The sequence below is a fragment of the Anabas testudineus genome, chromosome 22 (assembly GCF_900324465.2).
Source record: "Anabas testudineus chromosome 22, fAnaTes1.2, whole genome shotgun sequence".
Lineage (NCBI taxonomy): Eukaryota > Metazoa > Chordata > Actinopteri > Anabantiformes > Anabantidae > Anabas > Anabas testudineus.
This window is the reverse complement of record NC_046630.1, coordinates 20,611,737-20,628,561: the sequence shown is the minus strand read 5'-3', so window position 1 is coordinate 20,628,561 and position 16,825 is coordinate 20,611,737. Positions and strand designations below refer to the sequence as shown.

At 38.9% G+C, this 16,825-nt stretch overlaps 1 protein-coding gene across 4 annotated transcripts in view; it reads left to right on the top strand.

The window, feature by feature from the left end:
- The first annotated feature begins 3,408 nt into the window (after window positions 1-3,408).
- The window catches only part of megf10 (multiple EGF-like-domains 10), a 39,509-nt gene continuing 26,092 nt past the window's right edge, over window positions 3,409-16,825 (top strand). For all 4 annotated transcript variants that reach the window (XR_003297398.1, XM_026338949.1, XM_026338948.1 and 1 more), the window contains exons 1-5: window positions 3,409-3,574; window positions 9,376-9,505; window positions 10,729-10,830; window positions 11,140-11,240; window positions 13,946-14,038. Coding sequence is in view for 3 of the 4 variants with exons in the window: in XM_026338949.1 (XP_026194734.1) it covers window positions 9,387-9,505; window positions 10,729-10,830; window positions 11,140-11,240; window positions 13,946-14,038 (415 nt within the window). In the remaining variant the exon portion in view is untranslated. The remainder of the gene's footprint in view (window positions 3,575-9,375; window positions 9,506-10,728; window positions 10,831-11,139; window positions 11,241-13,945; window positions 14,039-16,825) is intronic.

Genomic DNA, 16,825 nt, shown 5'->3' with positions numbered 1-16,825 from the left:
CTTCTTCTTCTTCTACTTCTTCTTCTTCTACTCCTTCTTCTTCTACTTCCTGCTCTCTTAGGGTTCAAGGCAGCCGGCATCCAAAAAATGTTGCTGCCATCTGTTGGTATTATTTCTCATTGCATCATTTTTTCAAATTCTCTTCATTGCTCCAGCTCTTCTTAAAAAGGTATATATACTTCCTTCTATTCATTTTAATATTTCAAATATGCTTTAATTCATTTCCATTTTAACCTATCTTCCTGCTATACTTCCTACATCTTAACATTACATGCTCTACTGTTACCAGCTCCTCACAGTCTCTGCACATCTCATTTCCATGTTTCCCCATTAAAAGTAATGTATTGATCAAATAATTGTGTCCTAATCTTAATCTGGTTAAAAAAAACAAAACACTTCTTCGCATCTGTTTGTACCCCACCTTCTGTCTTATGCCACTGTGTGTTTATGAGCATGGATCCACACAAATCTAATTTGTATTCCCTGATTTATTGCTTCTGAATACACTGTCAACACTTTTAATATCAAGTCCTGACTGTTCTTGGAAGAACTAAACATAATGCTGTACAGAACAGCAGCCGAGTCACTACATATTAGAACCAGATCTGGCTTGATTTGGTTTATCTACTCTAATACTAATACAATTGCATATAATTCCACTGTATATACACTCATATCATTCAATGTTCTTTTAAATATGTGCGTTTTATGACTTGGCACTGTAACTGCAGCACTGTTTCTGCCAGATCTTGGGTCCTTAGATCCATCTGTATAGACATGGGTGAATCAAATGTATCTCCATGCTCATAAAACTCACTCATTAAAGCCACAGTTTCTTTCTCATTACTAGTGAAAGAATATCTGCTGCCCACTCCAACCCTACAAGACACCTCATCACATTCACTACTAACTATTTACAACACAATTAATATGCACCTTCCATGTTAATCTGAAATCAAAGTGCATCCCCAAGAAACAAAATGACCTAACTCTATTACAGCTCCATACAATTTTAACTTGCATTGTTCTTTCTTTCTCCTCGCTGTAAAGATCATTACCTTTGACTTCTCTATTGAAAACCTAAATGTCCATTTCATCCCCCTTAGCTCTAGTTGTTTTATCCCCCCTAACATTTTATTAACTGACTTTACTTTATTGCTCCCAACTTAATCCAATAAATCATTTGTCATGACTTAAAATAATGATTTAATTCAGTTTTATTTATATATAGCCAAAATTTAAAAAGTCAGGAAAAACTCCCTTTAACTGAAGAAACCTCCAGCAGAACCAGGCTCTGCTTTGACCAGTTGGGGTGAGTGAAAAGAAAACAGCAGGCAACAAAAAACAACAACAAGCAGCAAAAAAACAAAAACAAACAAACAAACAAAACGGACAGTTCAGTAACTGTGGAACCATACTGTACTGCCCCGAGGGGGAGGATACCTGCAGAAAGGTACAGATAGAGGGAGGCAGAGACGGGGAAGCACAACTACAGGAGAGAGAGGACACAAATGATCCACATTGAATGTATTGGATAACCTCTGACCTACTTAACCTGAATACTTCTGTCATTCAAAAAATCTCTTATCTAATTAAAAATTCTTCCATCAAGTCTCAAGCAGTGTTAGTGTTAGGCTAATCATGTAGTGAAAGCAGTTCTAGATCTTTCTTTTATGTATGACGTAAAGGAGACATCCTGGTCAAATAAAACTCCAAGGATCCTCATAGTATTACTAGAGGCCCTAGGTCATTTAGGGTAAGAATATAATTAGACATCATGTCTCTGAGGTTTTTATTTTTATAATTTAGGACTAGAATCTTTAGCAACACCCCTTGTTCTGGGTTTACTCACTGGTTGTATCACTAGACAATGTGTTGCACAGACACTTAGGTGGGGCTCAGGGACACCACAAAAAGGACATGTCTAGTTATTACAATGAACAGGATAAGTCACAGATTGTTGAATATGTTTTTAAGGATTAACAGTTCCATGAAGCTATTTGATTGCTGGACTTAAAATAGTTGGTCTATTTTTCTTTTCTCTATTTTTCCCTTTGGTTGTCTTGTTTGGGTGGGCAAAGCCTGATGTTCTTCTAGCTAGTTGTAGTCAACCAAGTTATAAGGAATTCCTGGTTTGGTATATGTGGCTGTGGATGACCAAACCTCTGCTGCAAGGCTAAAGCAATGGTGAGAACAACAGACAACAGACAAATGGCTGTTCTCTCTACTGCAGCTTACTGTAGAAGACTCTGATAGAAATGGTGTGACAAAGTATTTGAATAAATGATTAGTTCATTAAACACAAAATAATTATATTTTGTGTGTATTAGTGTTACAATCTAGAGAACCATTTTCCCCATTCTTCTTGGCAAAAGTTTATTGACTATAAAGGGAGGTAATCTCAATTTAAATTTAACACACTAATGATCACTTTGCTGTGAGAAACTTCTGTACCAGCAGGTGGCAGTGAAGTCAAAGTGGTATTAACCTGAAGCCTCAGGAAAGATTGCCATTTTTATAGCTCCTGCAGCAGAGCTGCTTTCCAGGTCAGGGTGTTTTGATAAATGTTCATGCCATGACTTCTCCTGAAGGAAACAAATCTGGGATTTAGTTAAAGTTGATGTCAGACTTACTCTAACTTAAAGACAGAATGTGAACCTGATTCCTTGGGGGATCTCTACTGATACACTTAGCCATCTATTCAAATGCCACCATTGCATGTCATTAACTTTGTGTCTTCTCTCTCCTGTAGTTGTGTTTCCTCCTCTCTGTCTCCCTCTCTCTGTACTTTTCTGCAGGTATCCTCGGCCTGGAGCTGTACATCTCCAGAATCCAGTTCATCTGCCCAATGTTCTTGCTGCTTGTTGTTGTTTTTTCAAAATTGTTTTAGTTGCCTGATGTTCTTTTCTCTATTCTCTTTCCACTCACCCCAACCAGTTGAGGCAGATGGCCGCCCACTGTGAGCCTGGTTCTGCTGGAGGTTTCTTCTTCTATAGAGAGTTCTTCTTCTCCACTGTTACCTAAAGCTTGCTCAAATGGGATTTCTATGTAATTTTCTATACAATTATACTCTGAAAGATCTTAAACCTTACACTTTAAAGTGCGTTGATATGACTTCTGTTGTGATTTGGTGCTAGACAAATAAAATTGAATTGAATTGATTCATGATCCAAAAGGAATGGCTTCTCTTTTGCATTATTACTGCCTTGTAGTAGATAGTAAAGCTAAACCTATCAACTCCCATCATATGATGGTAGCACTACATGCTATACAGTGGGAGTGTGATCAAATTCAGTCACTAGGAGTGTGTGTGTGTGTTGGGGGGGGGGGGGGGGGGGGTGACGTCACGCAACAGTCCGGCCAGTGAATAGAGAATGGGCAAAGTTAGTTTCAGTGTGTGCTTGAGGCTGCTTGGGAAGCTGCTCATCTGATCGGACACGATGACTTCACCTTGACGTGCTGTGGCCTCTGTGGACAGCTCCTGTCCTGTTTTCATGATCTACTGGTGGACGATCAGCATCGGAACCATCGGACTGATCCATGCGAAGCCACGGTCCTTATTATTACTGAGAAGGTAAAGAATTCGCTTCAGAAACTGTGTGTTGTGATCACAGGCGAGGTGTCACTAGTCCTTTCTAATGTTAATATTAACCAGGCTTAAATGAAGGGAAATCTGTTGCTGTTGGCCGTAATAACAAGTCTGCAGCGTATGTATCTGAAGCTGGTGCATTTACTGTCATCTATTTTATACATAAACTCAACTTCAATCCATTATTCTTTTATTCTTTCCATTATTCTTCAGTATGAGAACATTTGAATTGACGTGGATTTAAGTATCTGACGTGGAATTTAGTTATCTTGACAGTGTTATATAACCTTTTAAAATAAATGATGTAAATATTTTATCAGTACTGCAGGACTGTCCAAATGTGTCTGATGATAACACAAACTTGGATCTTTTACTTTGTACTCTGAAAATATGAGTTTTCTTTTCTTCTGGGCCAGATAATCATACAAAACAGTCTAAAAAAGTATGAATAACAACCTGCTCCTCTGCAACACTAAATGCAATCCACAAACAAGCCAACACAAGAAAAAGAAACTGGTTAACTGATGATTTATTTTAAAGTTTGCAGAAGCAGACTTGCAGGTGGAGCACAGTGTTACAGTGAGGCACACTTTCCTCTTCTGAGCATCGCTTGAACAGTGGACTCAATCAGAGGAAGTTCTTAGGAAATGAGACCACCTGAACCTTTGTAACACGGTGGTTACAAAGCAAAATGCAACACATGTGGCTGGCTATGCAGTTTTAGCTATGAAGACCATTTTGTTTCATGTTAAAATCTGGATCCTGTGTTTGCCAAGGAATGGTGGGAAAAGTTGAATTTGCAACAGAATACTGGCAAGAAAAATAAGCAGAATAGCTGAGAGTTTCTTTGAACAACATGATGGTATTGGTAACATCATAGCACCATTACAGGGATTCCTCTGTGTAACACTTGTGATATGTTTTCCATCCTTTTTGCTTTGAAATGTTTGGAGTGGAATCGTTATTACAAACATAAATCACAGTGTCGTACCATGCATTTTGAAAAGTGGACATTCTGTGCATGGATCCCTTGTTATTTTATTGCAGCTTTTTCAAATACACCACCTGTTACTGGTGAGAGTAGGAAGAGACTCACTGGAGAAAGACTGAACGAGTAGAGCCCGAGGGACTTTAATGGCTCTAATAAGTTGCACCTGCCCATTTCCCCCACACACATTTTCTCAGACCACCAACTGCAAGTGTTGTGAGACATAAACTGTGAGGAAAGATTAGTGCATCAGATGCAGCCATGTCAGACCCATTTTCATACTTTCTCACGTTTACTGTCTTCAGTTTTGCGTGCACAACTTGCTGTTCTGCATAGGCTTACTTTCTAATGAGCCAGTGCTCCCAGTATGTAGCCAGCCACTAGAATTCATTTTAGATATTTTTACACGGGGTAACCCACATTTCTTTATACTTGGATTGCTATTTTTCAAAACTGTTCGCACAGGTCCCTGCTCACTGTGTGCAGCTCGCAGCATGTGACATCACTGCACCGCTGATACAATCAGCCACTGTAAGATGACACGTACTGTGTGGTGTTTCCCCAGTGAAATTAAGTGAGGGAAAATCTGCTCACCCTACAGGAGACACACAACTGACCAACTCAATGTGTAAGATGAAAGCCAAAACACAGCATGGCCAACTAAATCAGACAGGATACAGCGCACAGAATACATTCTGTGTCTCTCTCACACACACACACACAGCAGCTGTGTTTTTCCAGGGAGTTTAGTTCACCAACCAGAAGAGACAGATGCTTTTGACTAAACAGATCAAAGATATTTAAATAAAGAGTCTTTCCTTTAATATTACTTACTGAGAATTTCTTTTTGATCAGACGTTGAAAATGAAATGAATCTCCTTCTATGAGATTCCTTTCATAGGAGGAGGAATAGAGTGTGTCTTTATTCTATATCATTATCATTCCAGTGTTTCTTTTATATACTTAATGTGGCGATCATTTTAGCACATGATCATTTTAGCACAACTTGTCAGTGTCAACACTGTGGTCACAGTTGTACACTTTAATCAGTCTAAACATTACTTAGTCAGGCTTGCTCGACATCCATTAGAGTCAGCTGTAGGCCTACTTCATTAGCTTCAGCTGTTGTTTTGTCAGGCACAGCCAGTGAGGATTGATGGGAAAGTAAGTACTTGACGTAAACAAGAACTTCCACAGTAAGCAAATAAATCAGCGTAAACAAACGAAACAATAAAATGCACAGTATGCAGAAACTGACATTCACATAGTTCCCAGAAAGAACTTTATTATTCTAAGGCAGGGAGACTTTAAAAAGTCCCTGTTCCTTGGTTAGAGTGTTAATTCTGTTCTTTGCTTGAAAAAAATATGTTCATTCTGACTGTTTAATGCACACTAGGCGGAGTTGATAGTTGTCATTAAGGTAGAGGTTGTTTGTCAGTATGATTAGTAAAGACGTGGAAATGCAAATGGATAAATAATATTGAGGTACTGTATAAAAAGCAAAAGTCAGAGAGAAGTCAGAAGTACATGCAGCTGACTTGCCAGCTAACCTAAGATACATGGTCCAGGGTCCTTCTTGCTGTGAGGTGACCGTGCTAGCCACTAGAACACTTCAGCCACACTGGAAGGTTTTGAGCATGAACGGCCTGTTTAAGGTCAGGCCACAGCATCAGATTTATTTCAGGACTTTGACCAGGGCACTCCAAAACCTTGATCTACTTTTTCATCATCATTCAGAGGCGGACTTGCTGGTATTTTTCAGGTCATTGTTCTACTGCATAACTGATGGTTGGGATTTTCTGTCAGAGTTCAGAATCCATGGTTCCACCAATTATGGCAAGTCGTCTAGGTCCTGAAGCTGCAAAACAGCCCCACACCATCATGCTAGGACCACAACGCTTGACCGTTGGCTTGATGTTCTTTTAATGAAATGCTGTGTTAGATGTATGCTAAAAGTAACAGGACACATGCCTTTCAAAAAGTTAAGCTTTTGCGTCGACCCCTATTCCAAATTTTCTTCATTTGTGGATGTCAGCACTCACACACAAAGTGTTAGATATGGCTTTGTAACCCTTTGCAATATTACAATTACTTTGATGTAAAATTCATTTGAGTAAAAAGGGTGACATATATATATATATATATATATATATATATATATATATATATACACACACACACATACATACAGGTCTAGGTTGTGAAGCTGCAAATACATATTGGTGCATGACCAGAGTGCACCCTTTGTCTAGTTCTGGAGGGACTTCAGACAGCAGGCCTTAGTTCCTGGCAGTCCTTGCTGAGTGGACAGAGAGGCGTCAATACTTTGCTGCCTGGAACAGTGTATGAAAGTTGTTCTACCCTGCCTAATCCGCTCCATTAGCAGTTGTGTGTCTAGAGCCCTTCTACACACACACACACACACACAGCGTGGCCCTTGTTTGTGCAGCATTGCAGTTGTCTTGGGGTGGGGAGAGTTTCAGTGTTGGTGGTTGCAGCTGTTCCTTCTCCAGGCTCAGTGAAACTAGAGAGGACTGGCCTTGAAGGCCTATAAACTGCCTTCACAGACACACTGTCAGCAGCCACAACCACTGGAGACATCTTCCAGACTTCCTCCATCAAGTAATGTCATCAAAAGGAGACTAGCCAGAAGACACAGGGTTAATGTCTTCAGATTCATCAAGGAGTTGGAGGAATGAAGTGGTCATATTGTGTGCTGTAGTCACCAGCTGCTTCTGAACTGTTAAGAAAGACCAGACACAGATAGTTTAGTTTGCTTAGCAAAGCTGTCAACACACAGACAAATCCCACCAGAGATCAAGAGATATTCTATACTTATTATTAACACCTTTTTTAGTATACACCGTTCTCATATTATCTTTACAGTGAACACGGGTGTATACTGTATGTTAATAATAAACCTCAATGTATATTTGGATTTTTTAAATGTCTTAATGTAGAACCTGAAGTAACATGTTATTTGTTTAGTACATTGAAAGGTGAACTGTAATCATAACTGTTGTATATGCAACTTGGAGTTGAGAGTGGATACTGGGTTCACAAACAAATTTATAAATTATGTTTGTTCTCAAAGGGTTCGGTCGGGTACTGTAGGTCAAACCTTGAACTAAAAAAATATAATTGCAGTTAAAAATATAGCTACACCAAACATACAGCTAGGCAGCTGGACCACACAAGTATCTGCTTTCTATTTTGTTTCCTACAGCACTCTCCTCATTGTTGTTTTGAATAGATTTAGGTTCTTAACCTCTTTACAGAGCTTAACTAACAAATTAACCTGTTAGGCATTGTAGAGATACTGTATGTGTAACACTGCAGGCCATTATCCAATATTTAAATATTTAATTTAACTTTTTGTGAAAACATGCAGTCTATTAAGAAAAAGAAAAAAGAAAACTTTGTATTACATACAATAATAGTGATGCGGGGGTCTATAATATTTAATTGAAAAGATAAAAACTGGAAGGTAAAGGACTGTGACCTCTGATGCATTCAGTGACGCCTTAGTGGGAATTATCATAGGTTTCACATGCTCTCAGAAGGGCTCACATGATGCTTGGACTCAATTAAGGACTGCCATGTCCTCCTCCACAGCTCTCTTCAGGGAGGTGACGTTGGAGGATGTCAGTGCAGTGACAGGTTAATGTGTGTGCTGCAGACAGCTGCACTATAACTTTTAAACTTCCTTATTCTGATCATCAGGACTGTCTGATATATCTCATTTGCGTACTGCATCTGCCTCTGTAGGTAGTGTCAAACTGTTACATTGTGATTAGTTTATTATTTTAGATGCCTTTTGAAAAAAAAAAACAATTACTTGTCTACATATTTCTTTCTTTGTCAAATGTCACAGTCTGGTTTCTCACAAATTTCAATCCAACTTGGCGGCAGGGCTTCTCGGGTAGAAATGTTCTCTGCCTCATATACGGTAGCTTCTCATTAAATTAAACTTTGAAAAACTCAAATAACACCAGAGGACTGTGGAACCACCAATCTCTTACTGGAGTTCTGTCATTGTGGCAAACAAAATAGTGCCTCTGTGGAAAAGAGTTTCATCATGTTTAAAGAGAGAACTGTGTGTTGAATACTGTTGATTATATTTGTTTTAATCAAAGGCACCACTTGGCAAATTGAAGGTTCTCGTTGACAGAGAGAGACACAGAGACACAGAGAGACAGAGAGAGAGAGAGCGTGAGTGTGTGTGGTAGAAAAGCTGCTGCAAATTGAAAAGCCTGCAATTCTTGTCGAATTTTCAGTCTGACCACATTACACAAAGAAAAGCAAATGAGAAGACTTGGATTTTAGTAGTACTGACTAGTGAGCTCCCTGGGATTGACTGGATAGCGCCTTTAAGCCCTGGTGACCTGTCGAGGGTGTACCCTGCCTCTTGCCCAATGTACAGCTGGGATACCCTCAAGCACTCCCCACAACTCTTGAGCAGACAAACGGGATAGGATAATGAATAGATAGATGGACGATGAATCGATGCACTAGTTTGATAATAATAATCTATGTATAGTACCCATTATTTCTGTAAATGAAAACTCATTTTACTGTGTTTAAATGGGGATGGGTGCAGAATGACTTGTTTAGAACAGGGAACTGTCTTGACTAAAGACGTGACATTGACTTCCCACATCTACTTCCTACAAACACATATGTTAATATACGGTATATATATATATATACATTCTTTATCATTGTTTAATTACTTTACTAATCAGCTTTTTAAGCATGGTCTGTTAACTTGTACCCTCTTCTTTGTCTAATGGCGCAGCTCTGACTAAGATGACCATGTTGCTGCACGGCCACAGGACAGTCCTGTTGGCTGTGGCTTTTCTTTTCCTGCCTTCCATTACTTCTTCCCTCAACTTGGAGGACCCCAACGTCTGCAGCCACTGGGAGAGGTCAGTCACAATGCTGCAGTCATTTCATTGACCTCTGGGGTATGTGTCAAAATTAAACCTTCTGGCCCTACAGATTTCAGTTGAATTATAACAATTATAACTAGGGAAGATGCAATAACCACTAATCTGGTGGTAGGATTATGGACAAATCTGCTTTTTTTGGTTCACACTAGTTAAATTAAGAGCAACTTCAGTGTATCTTAACATGTAAGTGTTACATACTCAAATTTTAAATAAAGCAACAGTTCATTCATTTCATTTAACTGACTAATCTGAAGTCTCAACTGTCTCCTTCTGTGTTGTTCTTCTTAGGATTTATGGGAAGACAAGCAGATGAAACTGGGTGACCTCTAGGAAAGTCCCAGTGTCATTAAGATTAAGATAAATGTATTATTCTTTGGTGAACAACATGCCTTTAAAATTAGTTTTGTAAATTTTAACTTAAAAAAGCATATAAATAATTCATGCTGGTGTTGTTTAAATATTTACATAAAATAAAGCTGACAAGAACACCCTGCTGCAAAGCTGGCAGTTAGCAAGTCACCAAATGGAAAAAGAACTGCAACACAGTAATAGATCTAATCTATGTAAAGTCCTAAGAAGAAAAGCTAAAGGAAAGTTTAATCAAATATATTTCAGTGATCTCCTGAAAAAACATTTCCTAAAAATGATGTTTCTATACTGAATTGCAAATGCAATTATGTTTTTGTAGCAAATGTTGTGAAGCTACATATTTTGAATGAATGCAGAACTACATTTGTTAACACATGGCAAACCACAACAAAGTGGTCAGGTTGGATTATAGAGTATAATCCAGGACTGACTGCAGACGTGTGATTGCAAGCTATCCTGAAAAGTTTGAAAAGAGAACATGAGCTTCCCAGTATTTACTGGGATCAATGTTAAAACTGGTTTGAATTGGAACAGCAGTTGTGAGCAGTCACTGGTTAGTGCTAAAGATGTTTTACTTAGTGCAGAAACAGATAACTGACAGAAAATGAATTGGTGACAATTTTATAATCAACAATTAATGTTTGACACTTATGTTTGAATCTTTGGATTTAGATTAGATAAAAGTTCACTTTGCAGCAAATGGATAAGTGATAGGGAATTTTTTTCTTCTTGATGATCTGCTGCTTTTTTTTAAATAAACAGACATACACACACAAATTCAGCTCCATCTGTCTGACCCCTCTCTCTCCTCTCTGTTCCTGTGCTTTCAGTTACTCAGTGACCGTGCAGGAGTCGTACGCCCATCCTTTTGACCAGGTCTATTACACCAGCTGCACTGACATCCTCAATTGGTTCAAGTGCACCAGACACAGGTGAGGTCCACATCACCGAGGTCCGATGTAAATCAGAATGTCTATGTGTAAAGAATTCATGGTTGCTCACGCCTGGGAAGATGCACATGCTTGTATTCATGTGTGCACTGAAAGGTTCGACACAGCTCTGCACGGGTCTGACAGCAAGCAAGAAGAAGAAGAAGAGCTTGTTTGAAGCTGAAAATAAACATAGTAAACTTTCACAACCTCCCAGGGTTAAAAGGCTTGACCAATATTTGTATATATGTCTTAGATTTCACAGCATTTCCTTTTTCTGTGTACCCTGACACTGTTTCATCCTGTGCGTAGGGTGAGCTATCGGACAGCATATCGTAGAGGAGAGAAAACTATGTATCGAAGAAAGTCCCAATGCTGCCCGGGCTTTTTTGAGAATGGAGAGATGTGTGCTCGTGAGTATCTACTTACAAACTCACATTCACAGACGGCCTGTGTAATGCTTACCAGTCTGATTTTCAATAAGCTACTAAAATACAGACTTGAGTTTCTATTTCCGTTCTTGTCGTCAGTACTGTATAGGAATAATCCACAGGAATATTGAGTAGAAGGTGATAAAGTGGAATAATGTTCCAAGAGGCAAATGCTATAAGAGAAGTCACTGATGCAAACATATGTAACTGATCCACCGTTAAATTAAGTTAATTGTATTAAGCCAGAATTATTATTGATGTTTGCAAAACCATATCAATGATTTTAAGGCAGGTATGCAGAAAATTAGTCAAGATATCATATGAGTGACATATTAAGTATGAAAACGATTAGTGAACCATACTGTGGATTACACAGTCACCACACCTTAACAGAACTTGTATCCCTCTACAGTATGTGTTGCCATTACAAAGGCGTCACTTGCCAAGGATCTCAACCCGCTCTGTCAGTAGTCAGTAGTCAGCAGGCAGCGACAGGTGTGAAGCCACAGTGGCCAGTGGCAAAAACAACTGTTGCACAGCAGTAAAAGAAAGCCTTATATTAACACATAGCCTGCTGTTATGAAGTAGCTGGTCATAAGAAAGTCATAATATCTGTGTGTTTTGGTGAAGTGGGAGACCACGTTATGATTCATGCAGTGGCTGTGATAATATGCCCCAGGTCTTAAGAGGGGAATTTATTCTTGTATGAAAAGACTGTTATAAGCAACTATCACATGCTGCTGTGACAAGCTTACTGCAGAGATCCAAGATGAGATGGCTTTTTCTGTTTGAAAAGTTGTATCATCATTTGTATAAAAATATGTGTGCTCATCTACAGTTAAATTAACCATTACATTATAACTTTAGTGCAGTCACTATTATTTAGTTATCCTTTCCTTTAGGAAATGTGGTGATGTTCAGTAATGTAGTTATTGATAACTATTTCCATAAAGAGACTTACTGACAGTACTCACTGCTATCTTGAATCAAATGTTTACTTGTGCATTGAAATCCATGTCTATTGACATTACTGTATTCTATTCAACAGCGCTCCAAAGGCTAATAACAGCCATTACCCTTCAGTGTTTAAACTGCACTCTGCACAAAAAGTCAATTGTGTATTTGCATGACCTCTGTTTGTTTGGTTTACACTAGTTCACTGTCGCATGAGAGCATTTATGTGATAATCTAATCCGTAACAGATGAATCAGAACTGAAAAGTGATTAGGCTCTTATGTCAGGTGATCAGCATGGTCACACATCCCAGATAGAAGGTCAAAGGTTTGGCCCCTTGACTGGATGTTGTTCTGCATGGTTTAATGCATGGTTTCCTCCAGGTGCTCTAATTTCCTCTATCAGTCCAAAGACATGCAGTTAGGTTAGTTAATGACTCAAAATGACCTTTAGGTGTGAATGTGACTTTAAATAGTTGTCTCCCTGCACTATGTGTGAGACTGATAATTAGGCCACGGTGTACACTACTTTCCCCTCGATAAGAGCTGGGGCTGACTAACCCTGACCCCTAAAAAAACAGCTGCGTTTGTTTATGAGGAAGAAGTGTGACCCAGTAATGTGGCTCGCAGATGTAATATTAATGGTTTTTAGTTCAAGGAAACAGACAAATAAGCTAAATCAGCTTCTTGATTTACAGACATTAGGAACGGACCAATTCAATATTTGTTTTTGTTCCTTTTTGTGATTTATTCTGTCAATGAAACTATAGTAAAATCCCTGCCTTATCATTTGAATTGAAGCCACACAAAGTAATATTTCTATATTAACAGTGTCTCAAAAGCTTTTCTATGAAAGGAGTCATGTGAACAGGGTCGACTCTGCAGTTTTCTTTAGTTTTTAGAGCTTATAAGTAGCTTTACACTAGATGTTTTGGTTCTGCCTTCCTCAGCATTCTCAGACCTCTCATCAACACTCAGGTGTTTTTATGTGGAAAAAAGCTTTTCTGGACCTAACGTACTCTACTGTACCTGTGCAGCACTAAGATGTGGACAGACTCATTTACATTTACATTTAGTCATTTGGCAGAGGCTTTTATCCACATTTGGTTGGGTTAAGGCTGGTTTAGGGCCTCGCTGGACTTGTTCTACAGACATACAGTCTTAAAAAGCCTGGAGAGAAGAGGCTTTCTAATGCAACCTAATGCACTTTGGAATCCAAGCTGTTAAACATTCAGCAGCCGAAGAGCCACAGTTTTCTTTGGAGTTGGTGTATTCCAAGCCAGAGCTAAAGAGAGTAAAAAGTGAAGTTCAAAACAAAATCTAAATAAATGAAATAACAAAATTAGGTCCTTGTTTAAATAAGATATTGTGATGTTGTGTCTTCTTGCAGCAGAAAACAAGTGTTTCGGCCGTGTATTAACAGCAAAGTTACTGAGTTACACTTTCAGTAACAACTTCAGTATCACTCACAGACAAAAGCACTACTTAGATTTTATTTAGACTTTACTGACATGCCAAGTAGTCCAGTCTAATTTTGGGTTAAATAAAAGGCTTTAATTAATGAAATCTGAAGTCTCAAAAGTCTAGCAAATTACCAACTTTAATCTGCAAGTCACATTCTTAAATTTACAGTTTTTAAAAGGGAAAGTATCAATTAAAACTTCTATTTATTTCTTCTACATGACTACATCTATGTGACTGTTCTGATCCCTCCCCTGTCTCCTCCATGCCCAGCTTATTGTACAGAGAGCTGTGTTCACGGTCGTTGCATGGCCCCCAACACCTGTCAGTGTGAGCCCGGCTGGGGTGGCTCCAACTGCTCCAGTGGTAAGTCATCCAGTTGTTGCTGTCTGTTAGCAGTTATGTCTGTGTGTGTGTGTGACTGGTTTTCTGTGAAAGCGCTCTAAACACACAAGAGGAAAAACTAGGAGGAGCTAGAGTGGGCCAGTGGTTCAGTCCCTGGCTTTTTCCCACTCCACATGTTGGAGTGCTCTCAGGCAGCCTCAGAACTCCAAGTTGACAGGCAGCTCTGCTGTCATCAGTGTGTGAGTGTGCATGAATGGGTAAAGTGCAGTTTTTAAAAAATGTAAAGCAGTAGCTTGTATCTGATTTGTCAAATAACCTTTTCAATGCAACATTGGCCTAATGTGAACCTCTAGAATTGAGTGTATTACACAGTATAAATTAGCGAATATTACACATCCAATACTAGAAAATCGAATACTTCAAGTGCTTCATTGTTTGGGCAAATGTTGTATGAGTGAGATTAGAAGTCAATCCTGTGCCATTTTCTTTAAACTGTGTATACAGGAAATTACTGAGCTTTGGTATTTTGAGCTTTACATAGTCAGGTTTGCTGTTTGCCTCTGAGATTTCTTCTGATCATTTCTGAAGTTCTTCTTTTATTATTACATATTTCATGCTGGTCTTTGTGGTAAAAGATGCACTTGCTTGTTGTTGACCTTCTACTGGAGCACCGCCTTTCAAAAATGTTGTTGTTTGTTGAGCACTTTTGCCTGATAGCATTAGCAGCATTGCATTACTGGCTAACAATTGTAGGTATGTAAATGTACCATCTAAAGTTGACCAGGAAATGATGAATGTTACCGCATCATCACATCCAACTTTTTAACATCATGATAGTCACGATTATTATTTACAGTCTGTCATTCTGTCATCACAGTTTATTGTTTTGTCTTGTTTTTTATCCCTCTGGGATTAATACAGTTTTTTGAATCCTGAAACATAATATGATGCAGTTTTGTCACCATATCCTCAATGTCATGAATTTTCTATTGAAACCAGATGTTCAGAAGCAGTAACAGAGAGAAGCACGTCTTTAAAATTAAAATGATTCTGGCAGCTAGTGATGGGTGCCTCGTGATAACATAGATTGTATTACATAGTGAGGAATAGAAGAAGATGGGTGTCGAAGATGGTGCATGGGTATCTCCATATCACGTTATTTTATAAACCATAACCAGAATCTGTTTTAGCACACTAACACACAGTCACACAGGAACACATCCATAAACAGAAAAGTAAAAGATCACTAAACACAACATACAGCTATTAGGTACAAGCAAGTAGGTGAGACAGAAGATTACACAGTGTATGCTTATGAAAGAGATATGGGTACCGTGACTTCATGGAAGAGCAATACTAAGCTGTATAGACCTTCTATTAGTCTCAGTGGAGAAGATATCCCAGTGCTGACCAGGTTAACTGGATCTGAATTTTATTTTATGTTATTTTGGTGTCACTTCTGCCACTTGTTGAAACATGAGCTGTTTCCTGTCAGCCTGACATCACTTGCAGATAGTTTACGAAAAAATTTTTGTTTCTATCAATGAGTGAATGTGTCTACATGCAAGGCTATAAGATGATATGCATACGGGCCCCGGGGTATACCCCTGCTGTCTTCAGTTTCAGCCTAATATTAAAGAGCTTATTGTTTTGTCTGGCCTGACTATCTCAACACTCAGCACTCGTCATTGTTACAGAAGGTGGAACTTTCTATTTTTTTTTCCTCTCTCTTTCTGTTCAGGAAGCGAACCACCAAACCTGTGGTTCGTAGACTGCCATGCCAACTGTGTCACACTCACTCTCTGTTTACTCTAATTATCAGTAACTAGAGCTGAACTATTTGATGTCATCACTCTTCATGATTCAGATGACAGTTGATAAAGACATTGAGACAGTCAACTCTAACTGCTTTTGTGTGCTCAAATAAATTTAATACAAATTTTATACTTTTCTGAACTGTAGGATTAATTTATCATTGGTTTGGCTGTGAACATTTGTTTGTTTAAAAATACAGTCAACTAGAGTTATGTTTTAAAGTGTCTTATGGTATGTACTGTTGCCTTGGAAAATAACACAATTAGAGAAATACAAATAAGGAACATCATATTTTCACCTATAAGTTAACTAATACATGTTTCTGAGCCTGGTGCATCTTAATCATGATCACTTGCTACACAGTAACCACTGGTATGTGTCTCTGAAACAATAAGCCAGCCCAGTGAGTCCACAGATCAATGGCAGGCTGAAGCCCAGACAAACCGCTCGTGCGGGTTTATAGTCACACAGAAGAATGACATGGGCAGAAGGGTTTATTTATATAGTGCAAATCTAACAAACACAACGTTAATGACATACACTGATGGCATATGAGTGGCGAGAGCAGAGGAGTGGAGCACATTGTATCAAGGGAGGTCTTCCAACAGTCTAGGTCTATAGAAGCATAACTAAGTGAAGGTTCAGAGCCCCTGAGCAAGCTCTGACTATAAGCTTTCAAAAAGGAAAATTTTAAACCTAGTCTTAAAAGTAGAAAGAGTGTTTGCCTCATGAGACTAAACTGGGAAGTGGCTCCACAGGAAGTGAGCTTGAGTGAGTGGTTTGAATCCAAGTTCCTTGTGTTGCACTAATCTTGTTTCTCATGGTCTGAGAGTCCTTCAGGTACATTTCAGCAAACCTGTACTGAGGAGTGGTTTCCATCTGGCCACTCTACCATACAGGCCTGATTGGTGGAGTGCTGCAGAGGTTGTTGTTCTTCTGAAACATTCTTCTCTCTCCACACAGAAATGCTGGAGCTCTTTCAGAGTGACCAGT